This window comes from Neoarius graeffei, chromosome 16 (genome assembly GCF_027579695.1).
Source record: "Neoarius graeffei isolate fNeoGra1 chromosome 16, fNeoGra1.pri, whole genome shotgun sequence".
Taxonomy (NCBI): Eukaryota; Metazoa; Chordata; class Actinopteri; order Siluriformes; family Ariidae; genus Neoarius; species Neoarius graeffei.
Window position 1 is genome coordinate 18,777,514 of NC_083584.1, and position 22,145 is coordinate 18,799,658.

The window sequence follows — 22,145 nt, forward strand, 5'->3', positions numbered from 1 at the left end:
AAAGAAGAGATAGATATCTTGTCAAAATTCTGTTAATAGCCTGCAAAAAAGGTATTACTAGGAAATGGGGTAAAGAAGAATCTTCCCAACCTGGAACAATGGACAGAGACTGTAGAGGAAATCGACAGTCAAGCCGGAAAGCCATTTTATTATGTTACAGACTTATTCTACAATAGATTGAGTTCATTTTTTGTCACAAAATTCTACACAAAATAGCCCATAATGATAAAGCAAAAGCAGGTTTTTAGAAAATACACAATTTAATTTTACTGACAAAAATAGGTTATTTAGGGGTTACATATCTATACACACCCTTAGCCTAATACTTGGTTGATGCACCTTTGGCAGCAATTACAGCTTCAAGGCGTCTTCAGAAAGAAGCTATGAGCTTGGCACACTTGTTTCTGGACATTTTTGCCCATTCCTCTTGGCATATCCTTGCAAGCTCCATCAGGTTGGCTATGGAGCATCAGTACACAGCCATTTTCAGCTCCTTCCACAGATGTTTAATTGAATTCAGATCTGGGCTCTGGCTGGGCCACTCAAGGACATTTACAGACTTTCTCCGAAACCACTCCTTTGTTCTCTTGGCTGTGTGCTTCGGGTCATTGTCATGTTGGATGGTAAACCTTCACCCCAGTCTGACGTCCAGAGCATTCTGGAGCAGGTTTTCTTCAAGGATCTCAGTGTACTTAGCTGCATTCATCTTTCCCTCTATCAGGACTAGTTGCCCTATTCCTGCTGCTGAAAAACATCCCCACATCATGATGCTGCCACCACCATGCTTCACTGTAGGGATGGCATTAACCAGGTGATGAGCAGTGCCTGGTCTCATCCAGACGTGACGTTCAAGTTTGGCTTCATCTGACCACAGAATCTTGTTTCTCATAGTTTGAGAGTCCTCTAAGTGCCTTTTGGCAAACTCCAAGTGGGATGTCATGTGCCTTTTACTAAGGCGTGGCTTCCATCTGGCCACTCTACCATAAAGGCCTGATTTGTGGAGTGCTGCCTGGATGGTTGATCTTCTGAAAGGTTCTCCCATCTCCATAAGGATACACTGGAGCTCTGTCAGAGTGACTCTCAGGTTCCTGCTCACCTCCCTGGCCAAGGCCCGTCTTCCCCAATCGCTCAGTTTGGCCAGGCAGCCAGGTCTAGGAAGATTCTTGATGGTTCCAAACTTTTCATTTACAAATGATGGTGGCCACTGTGCTCTTTGGGACCTGTAAAGCTGCAGTAATTTTTCTGTACCCTTCTCCAGATCTATGCCTTGACACAATCCTGTTTCTGAGGTCTGCAGATAATTCCTTTGACCCCATGGCTTGGAGTTTGCTCTGGCATGCATTGTCAACTATGGGACCTTATATAGGCAGGTGTTGGCAATCCCCAATCATGTCCAATCAATTGAATTTACCACAGGTGGACTCCAATTAAGTTGTAGAAACATCTCAAGCAGCATCAGTGGAAACAAAATGCACCTCAGCTCACTTTTGGGTGTCATATCAAAGGGTGTGCACACTTGTGTACATATGATATTTTACATTTTGATTTTTAATAAATTAGCACAAATGTCTAAAAACCTGCTTTCACTTTGTCATTATGGGCTATTTTGTGTAGAATTTTGTGACAAAAAATGAACTCAGTCTATTGTAGAACAAGTCTGTAACGTAATAAAACGTGGAGAAGGTGAAAGGGGTGTGCAGACTTTCCAGCTTGACTGTATATAATGGAGAAAATACATTGTCAGAGATTGCAGGAGGCACAACATGAAGAAAAATGGCAGAAATGGACAACATTCAGGACCCATAACAGTGACAATGACCATAACATGGACAGTTAATTAATCACTTGGAACTGAGAGAACTGATGGACTGTTCGATACACCTTCCAAAAAGCTCCTCTGGTTTGTTTTTTTCCCTTTTCGTTCTTATCTTCTATTTTTAGTGTCGCTTTGTTGCGTATATTTACCCATTTGTTCACATGTTCCATTGTTGGCTACTGTATAACAAAAACAGCTGTTATAGAAGGTGGAAAATAATTCTGTATCAAAATGTAAATCAACAATAAAGATTAAAGTTTTTTAAAAAATGGAGAAAGTTGACATGAGAACACATTAAAATCCAGCACAGATTAAAAGAAATGTAATAATAATAATAATAATAATAATAAATAATAATAATAATCTCATCTCATTATCTCTAGCCGCTTTATCCTTCTACAGGGTCGCAGGCAAGCTGGAGCCTATCCCAGCTGACTATGGGCGAAAGGCGGGGTACACCCTGGACAAGTCGCCAGGTCATCACAGGGCTGACACATAGACACAGACAACCATTCACACCTACGGTCAATTTAGAGTCACCAGTTAACCTAACCTGCATGTCTTTGGACTGTGGGGGAAACCGGAGCACCCAGAGGAAACCCACGCGGACACGGGGAGAACATGCAAACTCCACACAGAAAGGCCCTCGCCGGCCACGGGGCTCGAACCCGGACCTTCTTGCTGTGAGGCGACAGCGCTAACCACTACACCACCGTGCCGCCCAATAATAATAATAATAATAATAATAAATCTAAAGGAACTCAGAAAAAATGAAAATAAATAGGAACAGTATAGAGCCCCTAAATGGACATGTGTAAAATAATAATAATAATAATAATAATAATAAAAAATGAATGAATGAATGAATGAATGAAGTTAGTTTCTTGTGCATGTTGTGTCTTAGCTGATTTATGATATTGTATCTTCTGGCACATTTCGCATTCTCAGCCAATCTCCTCTCAGAAACGCTTCTCTCAGGCAGTTTCTCATGCGCAAAAGAAGCCTTCTACCTTTATTCATTTATTTATTTTACACATGCGTCTCTTTAGGGGCTCCAAAAGAAACCCAACTACATACCAGTGTAAAAAGAAATGGCGACAAAAAGAAACCAAAACCTCAATCAAGACAACAAAAAATTAGAAAACTCACAAGAGGAGGATGTTTCTCTTTCCTGTAGCTTTAGAGGCAGAAAATCAAGAGAATGTTCGTTGCATGTGTGACTTCACTGAGCGTAACTACAGTTAAAATGAGACGTCACGTCATGTACCGGTGAATGTCCCCAAAACAGACACTTTTTAAAACAGTGCTCAAGGATTACATGCAAAACACACTGCGAGTTGAGACCAAAACAGTACTGTTTGTTAGAGATTGCAGGATTTTTTAATACTGTTCATTTTAAAAAGGATTTAAAATCATATCTACGCTAACAGTGTTACTTGTGATAAGGCAGAAACTGGATAAGGACAATTTTGAAAAAAAATTATATTGAGACATACTTTAATCAAACTTGGAGAGATTGTGTTCTTAAAATACTGTGGAGAGAGAGAGAGATACAGATATAGAGATAGAAAGGTAGATAGATAGAGATATAGAGAGAAATAGAGATGGAGAGAGATATAGAGAGAGAAATAGAGATGGAGAGAGATATATAGAGAGAAACAGAGATGGAGAGAGATATATAGAGAGAAATAGAGATGGAGAGAGATATATAGAGAGAAACAGAGATGGAGAGAGATATAGAGAGAGAAATAGAGATGGAGAGAGATATATAGAGAGAAATGGAGATGAAGAGAGATATATATAGAGAAATGGAGATGGAGAGAGATATATAGAGAGAAATAGAGATGGAGAGATGGAAAGAGATATATAGAGAGAAATAGAGATAGAGATGGAGAGAGAGATATAGAGAGATGGAGAGAGATATATAGAGAGATGGAGAAAGATACAGTTGAAACCGTATATTTACATACACTTTAGGAAAAGACAATCTTTTTTTTTCTCAGTCAGACATGAAATCAGACATTCACTTTAACTTTTTCATGTCTGTCTGAATATTTAAAATTATTTCAATGTACTTAATGCCAAATTAATCAGAGAAGGAGTTTTTTATTCAATATTTTAATTGCTTTTATCAAATCAGAAGTTTACATACACTTCATCAGTACTTGGTACAATTGCCCTTAAACTGTCTGACTTGGGTCAAACGTTTTGGATAACCTTCAACAAGCTTTGCACAATACTTGACAGGAATTTTGGCCCATTCCTCTTGACAGAACTGGTATAACTGGGCCATATTTTTTGGCTGCTTTGCATGCACATGTCGTTTCAGCTCTGCCCACAAATGCTCAATAGGGTTGAGGTCGGGGCTTTGTGATGGCCACTCCAAAACATTGACTTTGTTGTCATCAAGCCATTTTTTGACCAGTTTGGCGGTGTGCTTCGGGTCATTGTCCATTTGGAAGACCCATTTGCGGCCAAGCTTTAACTTCCTGGCAGATGCTTTCAGGTGTTGGTTCAGTATCTCCACATACTGTTCCTTCTTCATTACTCCATTGATTTTGTGAAGTGCACCAGTACCTCCTGCAGCAAAACAACCCCACAACATGATGCTGCCTCTGCCATGTTTCACTGTTGGTATGGTGTTGTTAGGATTGTAAGCGTCTCCTTTTTTTCTCCAAACATATCGTTGTTGATTATGGCCAAACAGCTCAATTTTAGTTTCATCCGACCACAAGACATGTCTCCAAAAATTGAGATCCTTTCCCCTGTGTTCATTTGCAAACTGTAATCTGGCCTGTTTGTGTTGGAGTAATGGCTTTCTCCTGGCAGAGTGGCCTTTCAGCCCATGTTGGTGCAGAACTCGTTTCACCGTGGACAGTGACACACTCTTACCAGCTTCAGCCATCATCTTCACGAGGTCCTTTGCATTCATTCTTGGGTTCTTACGCACAGCACTGACCAGAACCCGCTCATCTCTGGGACTCAGAATCCATCTCCTTCCTGTGTGGTATGATGGCTCGACATTCCCACATTGTTTATACCTTCGTACAATGGTTTGAACTGAAGACCGTGGCACCTTCAGGCTTCTTGAAATTTCCCCCAAAGATGAGCCAGACTTGTGCAAGTTAACCATTCTTAGTCTGAGATCTTGATCAATTTCTTTAGATTTACCCATGTTGTGTACAAGGAAGCACTGTGTTTGAGGTGTTCCTTAAAATACAATCACAGGTGTGTGTCTCAGGTGTGTCTCCAATTAATTCAAATGTTGCCAATTAACCTATCAGAAGCTTCCAAAGACATGACATCATCATCTGGGCGTTCCTACATTGTTTAAAGGCACACAAACTGCAGTGTATGTAAACTTCTGATTTGATAAAAGCAATTAAAATATTGAATAAAAACTCCTTCTCTGATTAATTTGGCATTAAGTACATTGAAATAATTTTAAATATTCAGACAGACATGAAAAAGTTAAAGTGAATGTCTGATTTCATGTCTGACTATGAGAAAAAAAAAAAGATTGTGTCTTTTCCTAAAGTGTATGTAAATATACGGTTTCAACTGTATATAGAGAGATGGAGAGAGATATATAGAGAGAAATAGAGATATATAGAGAGAAATAGAGATATATAGAGAGAAATAGAGATGGGTGGGTGGGTAGGTAGGTAGGTAGGTAGATCGATCGATCGATCGATCCCAAGCTGGGAAATTGTTAAAGTGTTGTTAGAGTATTGTTGATGATTACTGTGAGAGTATTATTCGAGTAAAGTAATTGTTAGAGTATCAGGGGTCACAGTAACATTTTATTTAACTATTTGATAATTAATAAAGTTCTTGAGCTCTTGGTGAAACACTGGGACGTGTGCAGTCGCTCTGCAGGGTGTTTATACTCACAGGAGTTGGAGCGAGAGAGTTTTCTGGCTTGGATGTGTCTGATTTCACGGCACCATTTATTCACATCCCTGTAGGAGTAGAGCTTCAGCAAGAGGACTGTGTATACTAATAGTGCAATGATTCCTCCCACTGCAAACACACACACACACACACACACGGTACAATCAGGTGCATGCTGGAAATTTCAGCCAGTACGTTATAATAACAGAATAAAAACTCCAATATTCTGACTGTTAATGTGTCAGTGTTACTGAGTTATAGAATATAGGCAGGAACTCAACACAAAACAAGGCTTTTTTAATGAGTTTTTTTTTTTTTGATGCCTTGATGCTTCACATTCGTGTGTGTAATCTGAATGTACACATTTTCCAATCAATAATGTTCAAACTCTTTCATAATCCAAACAAATCGTGTATGAAAAAAACACCAATCCACACATTAGAGGACAAAAGGGACTTGTTAGCAACATCATTTTTAATAGACTATGTCGAGAGAGAGAGAGAGAGAGAGAGAGAGAGAGAGAGAGAGAGAGAATAAATAAATCAACAATTAAATACATAAATAAATGAACAAATGCACATGTGAACAAACAACCAAACCAAATAACTGTCTTTTCTTTAATGGCTCATCCCAAAGGAGCCGCTTCTCCAGGGTTTGATACTGAAACACTATCGAACTCAGGGGCGGAGCTGAATATTACAGAGTTTGAAACATTTTTCAGAAATCTGTAAAACAATAAGCCGCATTCATGAAATCCAGCAGAGGATAAAGAGGGTTCAAAGAAATGTAAAGGAACCAAGAAAGAAAATATTTCCTAAACTTTAGTCCATACAAAAAAAAAAAAAATCCCAAACTGCAAGGCAAGAAAACTGAAAACTGTTTAGTCACGAAAAAATAAAGAACCTGCATAAGGCTGGGGCATTTACAGCTACATGGGTCGGAGAAAAGAAAAGAAAAGAAAGAAAGAAAGAAAGAAAGAAAGAAAGAAAGAAAGAAAGAAATGAGATGAGAAGGAAAGAAAGAAAATTACGGTGATTTGAACACAGATTATTTGCTATAGCTCTGAAAATTAGGATAAGATGGTACACACACACATATATATATATATCAGGGCTTTACATTAACTTTTTTGCTCACCGGCCACTGTGGCTAGTGGTTTTCCCGAGTCACTAGCCATTCAGCCTTTTCACTAGCCACAATTTTGTTGCCAGGAAATCGCAGTTTTTTTCTTCACCATGATATGTTTAAGTTCGGAAGATCTAGATTTAATTATGAATGGCAGCGTATAATGCATCTCTACAGTAGCACTCAAGTATTCAGCGCTGTTAAGGTAGCTCCCTATAGGAAAACATGCAACTAATTCAGACGAAAATATAAACAGAGTATTCTGTTTATTGAACTCAAATTCAAGCCTCTTACAATATGAAATATCGTATAATATGAAAAATAACATTCAGTACAACGGAACTGATTCTAATATTAAAAGTCCAATTCAAAACATTTATCATTGAAAAACATTTGATGTTTTGATATGCAAGTATTATGTGTATTATCAAGTATTATTATGCACATTATGTCTCATCTCATCTCATTATCTGTAGCCGCTTTATCCTGTTCTACAGGGTCGCAGGCAAGCTGGAGCCTATCCCAGCTGACTACGGGCGAAAGGCGGGGTACACCCTGGACAAGTCGCCAGGTCATCACAGGGCTGACACATAGACACAGACAACCATTCACACTCACATTCACACCTACGGTCAATTTAGAGTCACCAGTTAACCTAACCTGCATGTCTTTGGACTGTGGGGGAAACCGGAGCACCCGGAGGAAACCCATGCGGACACGGGGAGAACATGCAAACTCCGCACAGAAAGGCCCTCGCCGGCCACGGGGCTCGAACCCGGACCTTCTTGCTGTGAGGCGACAGCGCTAACCACTACACCACCGTGCCGCCTGCACATTGTGTATTATCTATTAATAGTGTGTGTGTAAACATGTGTAGAGAGAGACATTAAATGTCCTCATTGCATTCAGGGGAATTAGCTCAAGTGGTAGAGCGCTTGCTTAGTATGTAAGAGGTAGTGGGATCGATGCCCACATTCTCCAAAACAACAACTGCTTGCATTTTCTTAATTTCCTGAGGGAACCCGCCCAAAGGGATCAATAAAGTTTTATCTAATCTAATCTAATCATCAGATGAGTCTGAATGGTCCATGAAAAATGGTCTTCGTGACCTGAGGCTTTCAGCAGGCCATAAGTTGATAGCTGGGGCGAGAGCAACTTCTTTACAATCGCGTGAACGTTTCTAAACAGCAGCTCCATCCTTTCCAGCCCAGCCAACTTCATGACAGCCAGGGACTTGAAAGCAATGCTGTCCTGTAGTGAACCAGCCATCTTCGCCGGTTTTGATGTTATAGTACCGATGTGTGCATTTGACTTTTCGTGGTCCTTTATAGTTTCGAGTTTAAAATTACTGGTGCCTGTCTTTGCCAGACTTTCTACAGTCTTCGCAGTACATGGTATTTTCGGTTTTGCTATGAACTAGCCGATCTCGCCCGAACTTCCATTTGTCATTCATTGAACTGTTTTATCTTCCTATTAGTGTCTTGTTCATCTCCATGGCCGCAGCCAGCTCTGAGGCCCCCACAGTCCAGACCTCGGTCATTTTTAAGAGCTGAAAATACATTTGTATGCTAAATATTCAACTGGATAAAAAAAATAAAGAACATTAAAACATCTCCGTAAAAAGTGCATTGTTAATTATGTTAAACGTTGATTCTGTCTTCTGTGTCTGTTTCGTGCCCTCGGCTCTGAGACCAAGAACACAAAAACGAATGAGCGCGCGACTCGGGGGAGGAACGCAGTGCAGGAGACACGGGGTTTCTATGGTAACCCTCAGTGCACTTTCATCAAGCTGTTAAATTTACATTTTCGAAGCAGCGCAGTTGTAGCCTACCTTGTTTGGGATTTTAAAAATAAATCATTCGATAAGCCAAAGCAATAGAGTGGAAAGTTTAAACTTATGTTTGCCTTGGATAGCTTTGCCTAAAACATGGTGGTGTATACTGATTTTTTTCCCCCAGAATTTTTTTTTGTGTGTCGGTGTAACGGATGCCAGATTGTTAATGTATCTTAGTTCCATAGGCTACATGGTTAGGGTATCTTTTGTCCCCATTGCTTGGGCCAGATCAAACCATTAAACAAGCTTAAATTATTCTTACTCTTGCCACATACATGATTTTTTTTCAAAACTGATGATATTCAGTTCAAACACCATTAAAAGTAATTTCAGGAATAGAGCTCTTGTGTGATGTGTAATTCACCCCTATCATTTAAATATGTCGAAAATTTTTATACCGGCGCGCGCTTTGTGCGTCAAGGACCTCAGTGATTTTAAAATGCTGCCTCCGGCCCTGATCATCTCTGCCCCTTTTTTCCTGAGCAGCAGGGTTTGAAACTCCAGCTATATGCCGCCACATAGTGCGCTTGTCAGTCGTCAGCAACTTTGTTGCTTCGTTCATTAACTGCAGGTTACCGCATCACTGACTTTATCTGAGACGTTAACGAATGTTCTAAACAATTCTAACGTTGTCAGAATGTTTATGCAGGTGCTCATGGGAGTTGTAGGTGTGTAATATTACATTGCAATGCGTTTATTACATCAGATGCCTTCAGAGAAAACTACAATTAAAATATATTGTCATACCACAGAATAAACCACCCGCCAAAGTGGCTAGTGGGACTAAAGTCATTACCCGCCAAAGCCGAATTTTACCCGCATTAGGCAGGTGGGTGGGTGCTAATGTAAAGCCCTGATATATATATATATATATATATATATATATATATATATATATATATATATATATATATATAAACACACACACTACCGTTCAAAAGTTTGGGGTCACTTTGAAATGTCCTTATTTTTGAAAGAAAAACACTGTTCTTTTCAATGAAGATCACTTTAAACTAATCAGAAATCCACGCTATACATTGCTAATGTGGTAAATGACTATTCTAGCTGCAAATGTGTGGTTTTTGGTGCAATATCTCCATAGGTGTATAGAGGCCCATTTCCAGCAACTCTCACTCCAGTGTTCTAATGGTACAATGTGTTTGCTCATTGCCTCAGAAGGCTAATGGAGGATTAGAAAACCCTTGTACAATCATGTTAGCACAGCTGAAAACAGTTTAGCTCTTTAGAGAAGCTATAAAACTGACCTTCCTTTGAGCAGATTGAGGTGGGCTTTACATTAGACCGTATCAGCGGATCATCAGATTAACGTTTTTAAAACGATTAGCGTGCACACATCAACGCCAATACATGATTCGCGTGCACACAGCAACGCCAATACACGGATACGCTCGGCTCCGCAGGCATCCTGCGCTCCAAATCACTCCGCCCTGAACAGCGAGTGCCCTCTGGAGGGTGCGCACTCCGGCCCTGCGCAGCTCACAGAGCGCGCGAGTGAAGTGCACAAGCAGTGATTCGGGACTGAGCCGCTGTGTGTGTGATCCCAGCGCATATCACTTACCACTTGCAAGTGGAAGGATGGCAAGCCTAAAGACAATCATAACTACACAATGGGCAGGATTTGCATCAGTATTTGCAGTATTTTCATACTTTTATACTCTTTAATGAAAGGTGATACAAGGCGGAAGTCAGCGCCGTTTTTCAGCAGTCGCGTCACATGACCAACGCCAGCGAATCAGGAAGGTGGATGTCACAGTGACGTTGTCCAATGACGACGCCAGCTAGAGCTCAGCACAGCGTATCCGCGTATTCTCAATGTTTACACAGCACCGGAGCTGACACGATCTGGATTGAATACGTGGACCCTGGCGGATTCCCGTTTCCCGGCGTTTCCAGGCATTTTAATGTAAACGGACAGTGCATCCGCGAAGAAAACGAGACAGATACGGTCTAATGTAAACTTGGCCTAAGTTTCTGGAGCATCACATTTGTGGGGTCGATTAAATGCTCAAAATTGCCAGAAAAATGTCTTGACTATATTTTCTATTCATTTTACAACTTATGGTGGTAAATAAAAGTGTGACTTTTCATGGAAAACACAAAATTGTCTGGGTGACCCCAAACTTTTGAACGGTAGTATATTATATATGAAAAGAAAGAAAGAAAAAAAGAAAAGAAATTAAGGTGATTTGAACACAGATTATTTGCTACAGCTCTGAAAATTAGGATAAGATGGTCCACACACACACACACACACATACATACATACATACATACATACATACATATATATACTTGAGGACACCAATCTGCATTCCATTTGGACAAATGAATCAGATTTGGTGTAACTTTTCATCACAACCCAAAATGCTGTGGGAATAAAACGAGTGCTGTTAATGAGGACAGTGAAAAGCAGGCAGTTCTCATCATGACACACTTTATGACACTCGACAGTTGAGGAAACGTCCAGAAGCCTTGTGAACTCATACAATGGAACCATTACCTGGGGTGATGGAGGTCAGTGTGAGGACGGTGACTGAAGGAAAGCACAAAACAGCAATAAGATTGATGCAGTAAAGGAAAGTCCCAGTGCTCTCTGAGATTCTGCCCTGAAAGAAAGCAGCAAAAAAATTTATATATATATATATATATATATATATATATATATATATATATATATATATATATATATATATAATCCAGTTTGAATAACATACGGTTATTCAAACCGGATAATTATCACTGACTTTAGTTCTGAATGCTGTTAGCAGATTGATGCAGATTTACAGATGACTGCAGTGTGACTCTCACCATCGCCAGCTGTCTTTCCGTGTACAGAGCTGCCATGATGAACACGTTCGAAACTGAAAGAACAAATCCACAATTCAGACTCTCGCAACATCAATACAACAGCAGGAAACCTCGAGTGTGGAAACACTTAAAATCATGAGCTTTAATTAGGAACCTGCAGCTCATGATCAGTTTGATTGTCTAAATAAGAATATATGAGTGAAATCTGGACAGTGCCTGATTAAGGAAACAAGCCAAATATATAGTGGTGCTTGAAAATTCATGAACCCTTTAGAATTTTCTATATTTCTGCATAAATATGACCTAAAACATCATCAGATTTTCACACAAGTCCTAAAAGTAGATAAAGAGAACCCAGTTAAACAAATGAGACAAAAATATTAGACTTGGTAATTTATTTATTGAGGAAAATGATCCAATATTACATATCTGTGAGTGGCAAAAGTATGTGAACCTTTGTGTTAAGTATCTGGTGTGACCCCCTTGTGCAGCAATCTTCTCTTGAGATTCAGTTCATGAACAGATGTCCTGACATTTTCCTTCAGAATTCGCTGGTATAATTCAGAATTCATTGTTCCATCAATGATGGCAAGCCGTCCTGGCCCAGATGCAGCAAAACAGGCCCAAACCATGATACTACCACCACCATGTTTCACAAATAGGATAAGGTTCTTATGCTGGAATGCAGTCTTTTCCTTTCTCCAAACATAACGCTTCTCATTTAAACCAAAAAGTTCTATTTTGGTCTCATCTGTCCACAAAACATTTTTCCAATAGCCTTCTGGCTTGTCCACGTGATCTTTAGCAAACTGCAGATGAGCAGCAATGTGCTTTTTGGAGAGCAGTGGCTTTCTCCTTGCAACCCTGCCATGCACACCATTGTTGTTCAGTGTTCTCCTGATGGTGGACTCATGAACATTAACATTAGCCAATGTGAGAGAGGCCTTCAGTTGCTTAGAAGTTACCCTGGGGTCCTTTGTGACCTCGCCGACTATTGCACGCCTTGCTCTTGGAGTGATCTTTGTAGGTCGACCACTCCTGGGGAGGGTAACAATGGTCTTGAATTTCCTCCATTTGTACACAATCTGTCTGACTGTGGATTGGTGGAGTCCAAACTCTTTAGAGTTTTGTAACCTTTTCCAGCCGGATGAGTACCAACAACACTTTTTCTGAGGTCCTCAGAAATCTCCTTTGTTCGTGCCATGATACACTTCCACAAACATGTGTTGTGAAGATCAGACTTTGATAGACTTTAATTTCACCTTCAAATTAACTGCTAATCCTAGAGGTTCACATACTTTTGCCACTCACAGATATGTAATATTGGATTATTTTCCTTAATAAATAAATGACCAAGTATAATATTTTTGTCTCATTTGTTTAACTGGGTTCTCTTTATCTACTTTTAAGACTTGTGTGAAAATCTGATGATGTTTTAGGTCATATTTATGCAGAAATATAGAAAATTCTAAAGGGTTCACAAACTTTCAAGCACCACTGTAAATGCCTGTAAAAACAACTTGATTCAGCCCAGAGGGATTCTGCATGTGAAATTTGGTGATGATTGGCTGAAAACTGAGGGAGAAATAAGTGATTGAAAAAAATCACATTTTTCATGGATCATTCTGGTTCAGTGATCCAGATCAGCACCAAAAGTCATAGCAATGTAATTCAGCCCAGAGGTATTCTTCATGTGAAATTTGATGATGATTGGTGGAAAACTGAGGGAGAAATAGCGTCCTAAAAATGTTAGGGTAATAATAATAATAAAAGTAGAAAGCTCCTGAGTGAGAGTAACAATTTGCACCAGTGCTGCTAGTGCAAATTAATGAAACGGTTTTGTGCCAAAGAGGGAATAAAATTATGGCTTTTTTGTAACAGACATGTGCATTAAATGAGAAGAAATGTGAACTATATAATAACAGAAAAGTATAATATGGACAGATTTTGTGCATAAAGAAGGTGTGTAAACTGTAGCATGCGAAATTGTGAACTAAAAACTGTAAATTACCAATGATAAGGCATGCAGCAGGCCAGCTGTATGGGTTCTTTAAGAAGAGAGAGACCACCTGGATGGGGTCCACCAGTATCCCATATCTGTACACATGATTAGAGAATAAACATCATGATCAAGACAATGAAGCAGTCTGTTCTCAACTGAAGAGACAATTTGTCCTAACAAAGATACGAACAAAGTACTCTTTTTTAATTATTATTATTTTTTTTATTAAGGCTTTACAGAAAGCTTTAGACTTGGTATACATCGAGACTGGGAACACACAGGACGACTAAAAGCTTGTGGGGTTGCCATGTTTCAGAAATAATTCCCTCCTGAACTTCAACTCAAAAATCCAAACAAAAAGACTTGTTCAACTACAGTTCTGTGCAAAAGTATTAGGCAGGGCTTAATTTGAGCCGGAACATGACGGAACAAGATCCGGAACCTCCGTCGTCGGATCCGGCAGCTATTTTCATTTCATTCGGTGTTCCGGCAGCTATTTAAATGGATCAGATCACCTCCGTGACCATCACAAAGGGAAAAAAAAAATCAAACAATAAATTAAATAAATAAGTAAATAAAAATTTGTTTAGTGTTCGGTTTTGATTTTGATATCTGTTGTTGATTTCTCTCCTATGACATCCACAAAATCTATGTGAAAGGGGAAGGGGGACATGGGGTGTATACTTCCGCTCAATAGAACACCGGGTTTTTTGTAGCCGTTAGCTTGCGCTGTGGAAAAAATGGCAAAAAAACAAGAAAGCTTACTAAAATTTTTCAAAGTCCCAGGACAGCCGGATCCTAAACGACCTAAAATGGACGACGTTGGACACAGTGACACTGCACCAGCACCTGCTGCAAGTGTACCAGACTCATACGTAAAAATGCATTTTAGTTGTATTCAGCGTCACTTTTTATATATGGTTCTCACGAAAATGTATTTGAAAATATGCGGCTTTCATGGCTCTCTCAGCCAAAAAGGTTCCCGACCCCTGCCTTAACGTATGTGTGGAGAGCGAGCGTGAACTTGAGTGCCTGTTTGGAGAACATTCTGAGCGTTGTCCATTGTTGTCCAGGATTTGATAACTGGTGCTGTTGCAATACATGTCATGCAATAGGCGTGTGTGCGTAAAGTAGGGATGTCCCGATCAGGTTTTTTTGCCCTCCGATCCGATACCGATCATTTGATTTTGAGTATCTGCCGATACCGAGTCCCGATCTGATACTTCTTATAATCCATAAAAAATAAAGACGAGGTAAGAAACAAATCCAGGATGTTCCTCATTTTTTATTTAACACCTTATTTTAACATCCAACAACTCCGTTAGCAAACAGAGCACTTACGTGAGGCAGTTTGAACAATAAATAACAAATAAAAAAAATAACCTTAAAATACCTGGCAGGAATGTAAACAAATAAAAAAAATAAAGTGCCACAGTGCCGGTAATTTGCTTTTAAGAACGCATCTCACAGTGGTGTACAGTAATTTCAATTAAGGAAATGAACGTTTTTCTTGATGAAAACAAGCATTTCTACCCTTTCAGGTCTGAGCCCGTTTCTTTTGTCATCCAACGAAAAAAAAAAGATCTCATGCTTTGCTTTCCGCTTCGAACTGCTTCCGTGTTCAACTTTGCCGGCAACAGGCAGCCAATAACCGATAGCGTCTCCGCTACAAAGTGATGTCATGCCGCACGCGTTGATGTTGCTGTGTTGAGACAAGAGGTCTGGTCTCACTCTGTGCCAACGCATAGCTATTGATGTGTTAAAAATGAGAATATATTATATAGATATATATCCGATCCCTGATTGGGAGGCAATGCCCGATTCCGATCGAGTCTGAAACCATGTGATCGGGCCCGATTTCCGATCACGTGATCGGATCGGGACATCCCTAGCGTAAAGTTACAGTAAACCGCCCCCCGCCTTTTTTTTTTTTGAGTCGCTGGACCCACCCACCTCCTGTGTTCCGGCCCGGGACCTCCCACTTCACAAATTAAGCACTGGTATTAGGCACATGTAAAGAAATGCTGGAGATCAAAAATGGCTTCAGAAATAGTGAAATGAAATGTTTCAACATTAAAAAAAAAATACTATAAACAGTAAACATGCCAAAATCAATATTTGGCATGAGACAACCCTTTGCTTTTAAAAATAATAGTAGTCTCAGGTATTTTATAAGGAAATGAGCTGTAGGTTTTACTGAGCATCTTACAGAACCAGCCACAGTTCTTCTGGACACTTTGTCACACTCGCTTCTTCATTTTGCACCAAAACCAAGCAACCTTCATGATGTTTTCTTTGTTCATCTGAAAAGTGGTCTCTTATGGAACATGCTGCTCAGATACACACATTTTTTTTTCTGTAATATTTAATTTTGTGCTGTAAAACAAACGTTTGGAACTCTAAAATATTTTTGTAACGTTTTGACTCAATGTAGAAGTCATAAAACAGAAATCTATAACAAAGCTTGTATGAAAAAAATAAGGGGCCTAAGACTTTTGCACAGCACTATAGCTTTCAATGTTTAGGCATATTAAAAGATAGATAGTTTTCAGTTCTTTCATGGAAATCAGTTTCATGGTGGTTTGCATTTCTGATTTGATTCAGTATTTGCATTATGTTGATATTTTATGCAGAACCTGGCAACCCTGCTCACCGAAGACCAAGTTCATCAACATGAAGCGAATAGGAGAGGTATTATTCCTCAATCCTTCCAGTTTAAGTCCAAATATGAAAGCAGATATGAATATTTTGAATAATTAACAGTTATTCCACGAAATCAAATCATACATGAGCTGATAGCCGACAAGGCGCGTAGCACCGAGTTGGCTATAAGCCATGTACGACGAGATTGAGTGGAATAACTGTTTTATTCTATCCACATTCACTGGATTTTGAGAAACAGAACATTTTTATTTTTATTTTTTCAAATTTGACAAATAAAAACTTTGGACAAAACGTCTGACACAATCATTTCTGCTTAGAATGTAAACAAACCGGCAAAATGACAGGAGCAATTAATGAAAAATGTGATAATAATTCTTGAAATATAAAAAAAAAGATACGTTCTTACCATCAAATATTTTTATTCCATATTTTGTTGCTTTTTTTTTGTATTTTTTAGGGGGGCTTTTTTCGAGTAGAGTTTTTATTTCATCCTCGGTTGGTTCATGAACATGCTCCGCCATTTTGTTTTTCTCTACTCATGGTATATGAGCTGATATCCTTGTCGTAGAGTAGCCAATCAGAGCGCGCAATTGCTCATATCCAGTGAATACACTTCTTATCTTCATATTTTCATCTTTATCTGTTTTATACACATCATATACTCATCTTTTTTATGCACTTGGTTAATTTATTACTTAATTTTATTCCCTGTAGATGTGGGCGGGGTCATCTTTGATGAGACCCCGCCCATCGGGATAGAAATATTTCGTCACAGGATAAAGGTGATCAATCAGAAGAATGGATTTGCAGGGGAATATGGAACTGAACGACGCTTGCACAAATACAGGTACACAAATGTCCTTAAAGCAAAACTACAAGGTTGTTTTTTCCTTTAATTTGTCATCCATTTGTATAAACAGAAACCGTCCACTTTATTAGGAACACTTGGTCATTCAAGCAATTATCCAATCAGCTACGAACAGCAGCAGCAGCAGTGAGATGAATAAAATCATGCTGTTGATTCCAAATAGTCTGGTTCGAATAATTTTGAAACTGCTGATCTCTTGGGATTTTTATGCACAGTCGTTTCTAAATTGTGAAAAAGAAAAAAAAAATCCAGTGATTTTCATCACGCCTTGGTCGTGAGAATGAGAGAGGTCAGAGGAAAATAGCTAGACCGTTTCAAGCTGACAGGAAGGCTACAGTAACTCAAATAATGACTCTTTATAACCATGGCAAACAGAAAAACATCTCAAAACACAGAATATGTTGAAACTTGGATTGAGCTCCAACAGCAGAAGACGACAGGGGGTTTGATATGATGATGTTCTACTGCTGTAGCCTATAACGGTTATTATTCTATCCACATTCACTGGATATGAGCAATCGTACGCTCTGATTGGCTACTCTACTACAAGGATATTTATGAGGTATAGGGAGGAGGAATTACAATAACATTCTATTGATAATATAAGTGTATATATGCGTGTATGGGTACGTATGGATATATATTTATATCATAATGAGTATTGTGTATATATATATATATATATCATCTCATTATCTCTAGCCGTTTTATCCTTCTACAGGGTCGCAGGCAAGCTGGAGCCTATCCCAGCTGACTACGGGCGAAAGGCGGGGTACACCCTGGACAAGTCGCCAGGTCATCACAGGGCTGACACACAGACACAGACAACCATTCACACTCACATTCACACCTACGGTCAATTTAGAGTCACCAGTTAACCTAACCTGCATGTCTTTGGACTGTGGGGGAAACCGGAGCACCCGGAGGAAACCCACGCGGACACGGGGAGAAAATGCAAACTCCACACAGAAAGGCCCTCGCCAGCCACGGGGCTCGAACCCGGACCTTCTTGCTGTGAGGCGACAGCGCTAACCACTACACCACCGTGCCGCCCATGACGATGTTTTGATTATTGCATTTTTTTTCTTTACTGTTCGGAATAAAGCAATCAATCAATATGAGCTCATATACCATGAGGAGACAAAAACAAAATGGCAGAGCCTGTTGCTGAACCAACCGAGGACAAAATAAAAACTCCACCTGAAAACAAAATCCCAAAAATTATTTTTAAAAAATGGAATAAAAAGTATTTGATGGGAAGAACGTATATTTTTTTACTTTTCAAGAATTATTATTATAGCATTTTTCGCAAATTGCTCCTGTCATTTCGCCGGTTTATTTACATTCGAAGTGGAAATGATTTTGTCAGACATTTTGTGTAAATTCTTTATTCATCAAATTTGCAAAAAAATAAGCTTTTAGCTCATGTACGACTCGATTTCATGGAATAACTTAAATGCAATAACCTTGCAACTTGTTAGGATTTGAGTCAGGATTTCTTATCTTCTGAGTTTCATTTCCAGTGTAATGCATGAAGTTGACTTATTGTCAGTACTGTGAAAGATCACTTCGGTAAACAAACAGGGATCCCAGCAGTAATTGAAAAAAATAGAGGAATGTAAGAAACTATCAGCAGGGGTCAAGGGCGCTGCAAGCCCCCTGAAGCTGCTGAGATTTTAACATTTAAAGATGCTATAGAACACATTTTTTACATAGATTTAACATAGAAAAGCAACAGAATTTAACAATAATGTGTATCTATTTGATACCGTATTTTGTAATCAATGACATAAGTGGCAAAAAAAAAAAATTGTTATTTATAAAAATTAGATGAAAATGTAGCTTTGAAGAATATACTTCTAACCCGGACACTGTTCCGCTATCTCTTTTATGGACGATATCTTTTTTCCCACAACATATTCAGGGCTGTGAAATTGTAAATAAGAAATCCGAGGAAAAGGGGGGGTCTGGGGGGCACAGCCCCCCAGCATAAGCCGGACCCCAAGCCATTTTAGGTGTTATATGGTGTATTCTGAGCATTTCCTGCAAGTAAAAAATTGATCTCAATAAGTAAATATTTGACTAGTCTTGGTCTTCATTTTGCCATATAAAATACCTATCAACAGTTTTCTCTTTTAAAATGAAAGATCCATGTAAAATACCTTGAAATATCTAATAAGTGCCTATGTATTTTATCTCTTAATCAAAATAAAAGTAAAAAAAAATGTGTAAATAACAATTTAAAGAAATGTTAATAAAAGAGAACTTTGATGGGCCTTTCAAAATGACTTTGTGAAAAATCATGCTCAATATTTAAGTGAGAGATACCTGTTGTCTTCCAAATTACACTTAATTCTCGTATTATATCCTGGCTTTTTCCAAGAATCTGTCACAATGTCTCTTGTCTACAGAACAAAAGTTTAAAAAAAAAATAATGTTTCTATTATTTACATCTTTTCTTTTACTTCTGGCTCCTTCTATTCCTCTTTGCATCACTCCCAGCTATTTCTTTCAATTCATCTTTCAGTACGGCTATTAGTTATTAGTTCTATAGTATTTGCATTCCTCTATTAAAGCTATTTACAAAATCTTCATAGTCTGTCAAACAGCATCTAATGAAAGTCTTTTAATTTTCTTTTCTTTAACACCATCTCTTTCAGTTTTGCAAACTTGTTCTTTTTCATCTTTTCCTTCAGTCTGTCTGTGTTCTTTTCTAGCCCTCTTTGCATCTCTCTCAAACACCTCCTTAGCTTTCCTTTTTGATGGCATCTTAACTATGTCTGATCTTGGAGACCAAAATATGTTCAAAACCCACCAAAATGCATTTGAAACCGCCCAATCTGGCAACACTGCTCCTGAGTCGCAGTCAAGACGTGTTCCACGCTCAGCTGGCATAAAACTCCGCGAGTCCGGCTGAGCCGCCGGTCTCGTGCAAGGCGATTAAAACCTATGATTAAAACCGACTAGACTGATTTTTAATGCAAAAATAGACGTTTTGTGAAGATGATATTTTTCGCGGCGGCATGGTGGTGTAGTGGTTAGCACTGTCGCCTCACAGCAAGAAGGTCCTGGGTTCGAGCCCCGTGGCCGGCGAGGGCCTTTCTGTGTGGAGTTTGCATGTTCTCCCCGTGTCCGCGTGGGTTTCCTCCGGGTGCTCCGGTTTCCCCCACAGTCCAAAGACATGCAGGTTAGGTTAACTGGTGACTCTAAATTGACCGTAGGTGTGAATGTGAGTGTGAATGGTTGTCTGTGTCTATGTGTCAGCCCTGTGATGACCTGGCGACTTGTCCAGGGTGTACCCCGCCTTTCGCCCGTAGTCAGCTGGGATAGGCTCCAGCTTGCCTGCGACCCTGTAGAAGGATAAAGCGGCTAGAGATAATGAGATGAGATATTTTTCGCGACAGAATCCGCGGAAATTTCACAGCCCTGCATATTGAATTAAGTTCAACGCATTAGAAACAAAAGCACGAACGGAGTTAAAACACATTTTCTAGCAAATGGGCGCAGCCATATTGTTTTCTCGTTCTATCGCGTACAGTCTCGCGGTATTGATATCAATTTAACTTCCGAGTGTTCCCGAATGTCAACGAGAACAAACGAAGCTGACAAAAACCTCGCTAAACAAGCAAACCAAATCAGAACGTATTCTGCTGGTCATTTTATTTAAACATATTTTTAACGGATATACAAGAGATTTAAAAAAAAAAAAAACACCACCACTTTGGCTAGAAAAATAGCGGAATTCTGCTAAATAGCGGACGTCTGGGATCCCTGAACAAAATACTCAAAGGGACCAAGTACCATGCACTTACTTTATGAGGTTCTCCAGGAAGAGGCGTGCATTGGACAAAACCTTCAAAACAAAGAAAGACATGTCAGTTTGTTTGTTTGGACAATGGTATAGTTAATCATTGGAAGATTTTTGTATCGCAATTATAATTACCATTTGCCAGATACTCTGTAGGGTTATAAAAAAAAATAACAACTGCAATCACAGGGATCAAAGTCTTCAGCTATGAGATACCATACTGGATTATTTGTCACTTCCTTTATTTGTCGATAAAGAAGGGTGTACACAAGTGAACGCTCAGAAAATAAAACTTCATGTTACACTGTGCTTTGTGACTAGTAATGTTGGCTCAATGGAGGGGATTTTTTGCCATCATAGATATGATAAAATAAAACTGTGGCTGGTTTGAGACAGCATGCTGCAAAACTGCAGCCTAACCGCATTACAACAGGCTCAAATGGACGCCTTCCAGTGGCAGAACTTTGCCACAATGAGCCGCTCTACAAGCGGCACATTTGCACTCTACTCACGTTTCCTTTCCAGATTAAAGAATTTGCATGCATGTATATTATATTCGTGAACAGTAAGTAACCTGCTCGCTCTGTAATGGCCAGGATTGCTGTCTACACCTACTTAACACCCTCAACACTACCACAGGAAAGCAAAAATGCAGCATGGTTACTTAGCAACAAGTCATTCACTCACACACACACACACACTCTCTCAAATAATGGCATTTGGACCCACTGACCTGTTTTGGTGCTGCTGCCGCTGTTGCTTCACTTCAGAGCTCTTTAGACAGATACTATCATGGCAACCATGAACAAATGACAGTAACTCACTTACAGTGGTGCTTGAAAGTTTGTGAACCCTTTAGAATTTTCTATATTTCTGCATAAATATGACCTAAAACATCATCAGATTTTCACACAAGTCCTAAAAGTAGATAAAGAGAACCCAGTTAAACAAATGAGACAAAAATATTATACTTGGTCATTTATGTATTGAGGAAAATGATCCAATATTACATATCTGTGAGTGGCAAAAGTATGTGAACCTCTAGGATTAGCAGTTAATTTGAAGGTGAAATTAGAGTCAGGTGTTTTCAATCAATGGGATGACAATCAGGTGTGAGTGGGCACCCTGTTTTATTTAAAGAACAGGGATCTATCAAAGTCTGATCTTCACAACACATGTTTGTGGAAGTATATCATGGCAAGTGTATCTGGTGTGATCCCCTTGTGCAGCAATAACTGCAACTAAACGTTTCCAGTAACTGTTGATCAGTCCTGCACACCGGCTTGGAGGAATTTTAGCCCATTT

At 39.3% G+C, this 22,145-nt stretch overlaps 1 protein-coding gene and 1 non-coding gene across 5 annotated transcripts in view; one reads left to right on the top strand and one right to left on the bottom strand.

Annotated features, from left to right (window-relative positions):
* Window positions 1-22,145, bottom strand: part of dgat1a (diacylglycerol O-acyltransferase 1a) — a 104,234-nt gene that overhangs the window by 47,272 nt on the left and 34,817 nt on the right. For all 4 annotated transcript variants that reach the window (XM_060942600.1, XM_060942598.1, XM_060942601.1 and 1 more), the window contains exons 3-7: window positions 20,845-20,885; window positions 13,510-13,595; window positions 11,499-11,551; window positions 11,191-11,296; window positions 5,711-5,839 (exon numbers count right to left, since the gene is read on the bottom strand). In XM_060942600.1, the coding sequence (XP_060798583.1) occupies window positions 5,711-5,839; window positions 11,191-11,296; window positions 11,499-11,551; window positions 13,510-13,595; window positions 20,845-20,885 (415 nt within the window). The remainder of the gene's footprint in view (window positions 1-5,710; window positions 5,840-11,190; window positions 11,297-11,498; window positions 11,552-13,509; window positions 13,596-20,844; window positions 20,886-22,145) is intronic.
* On the top strand, window positions 7,744-7,816 carry trnat-agu (transfer RNA threonine (anticodon AGU)). Its single transcript has one exon. It is a non-coding gene; the product is annotated as a tRNA-Thr (tRNA).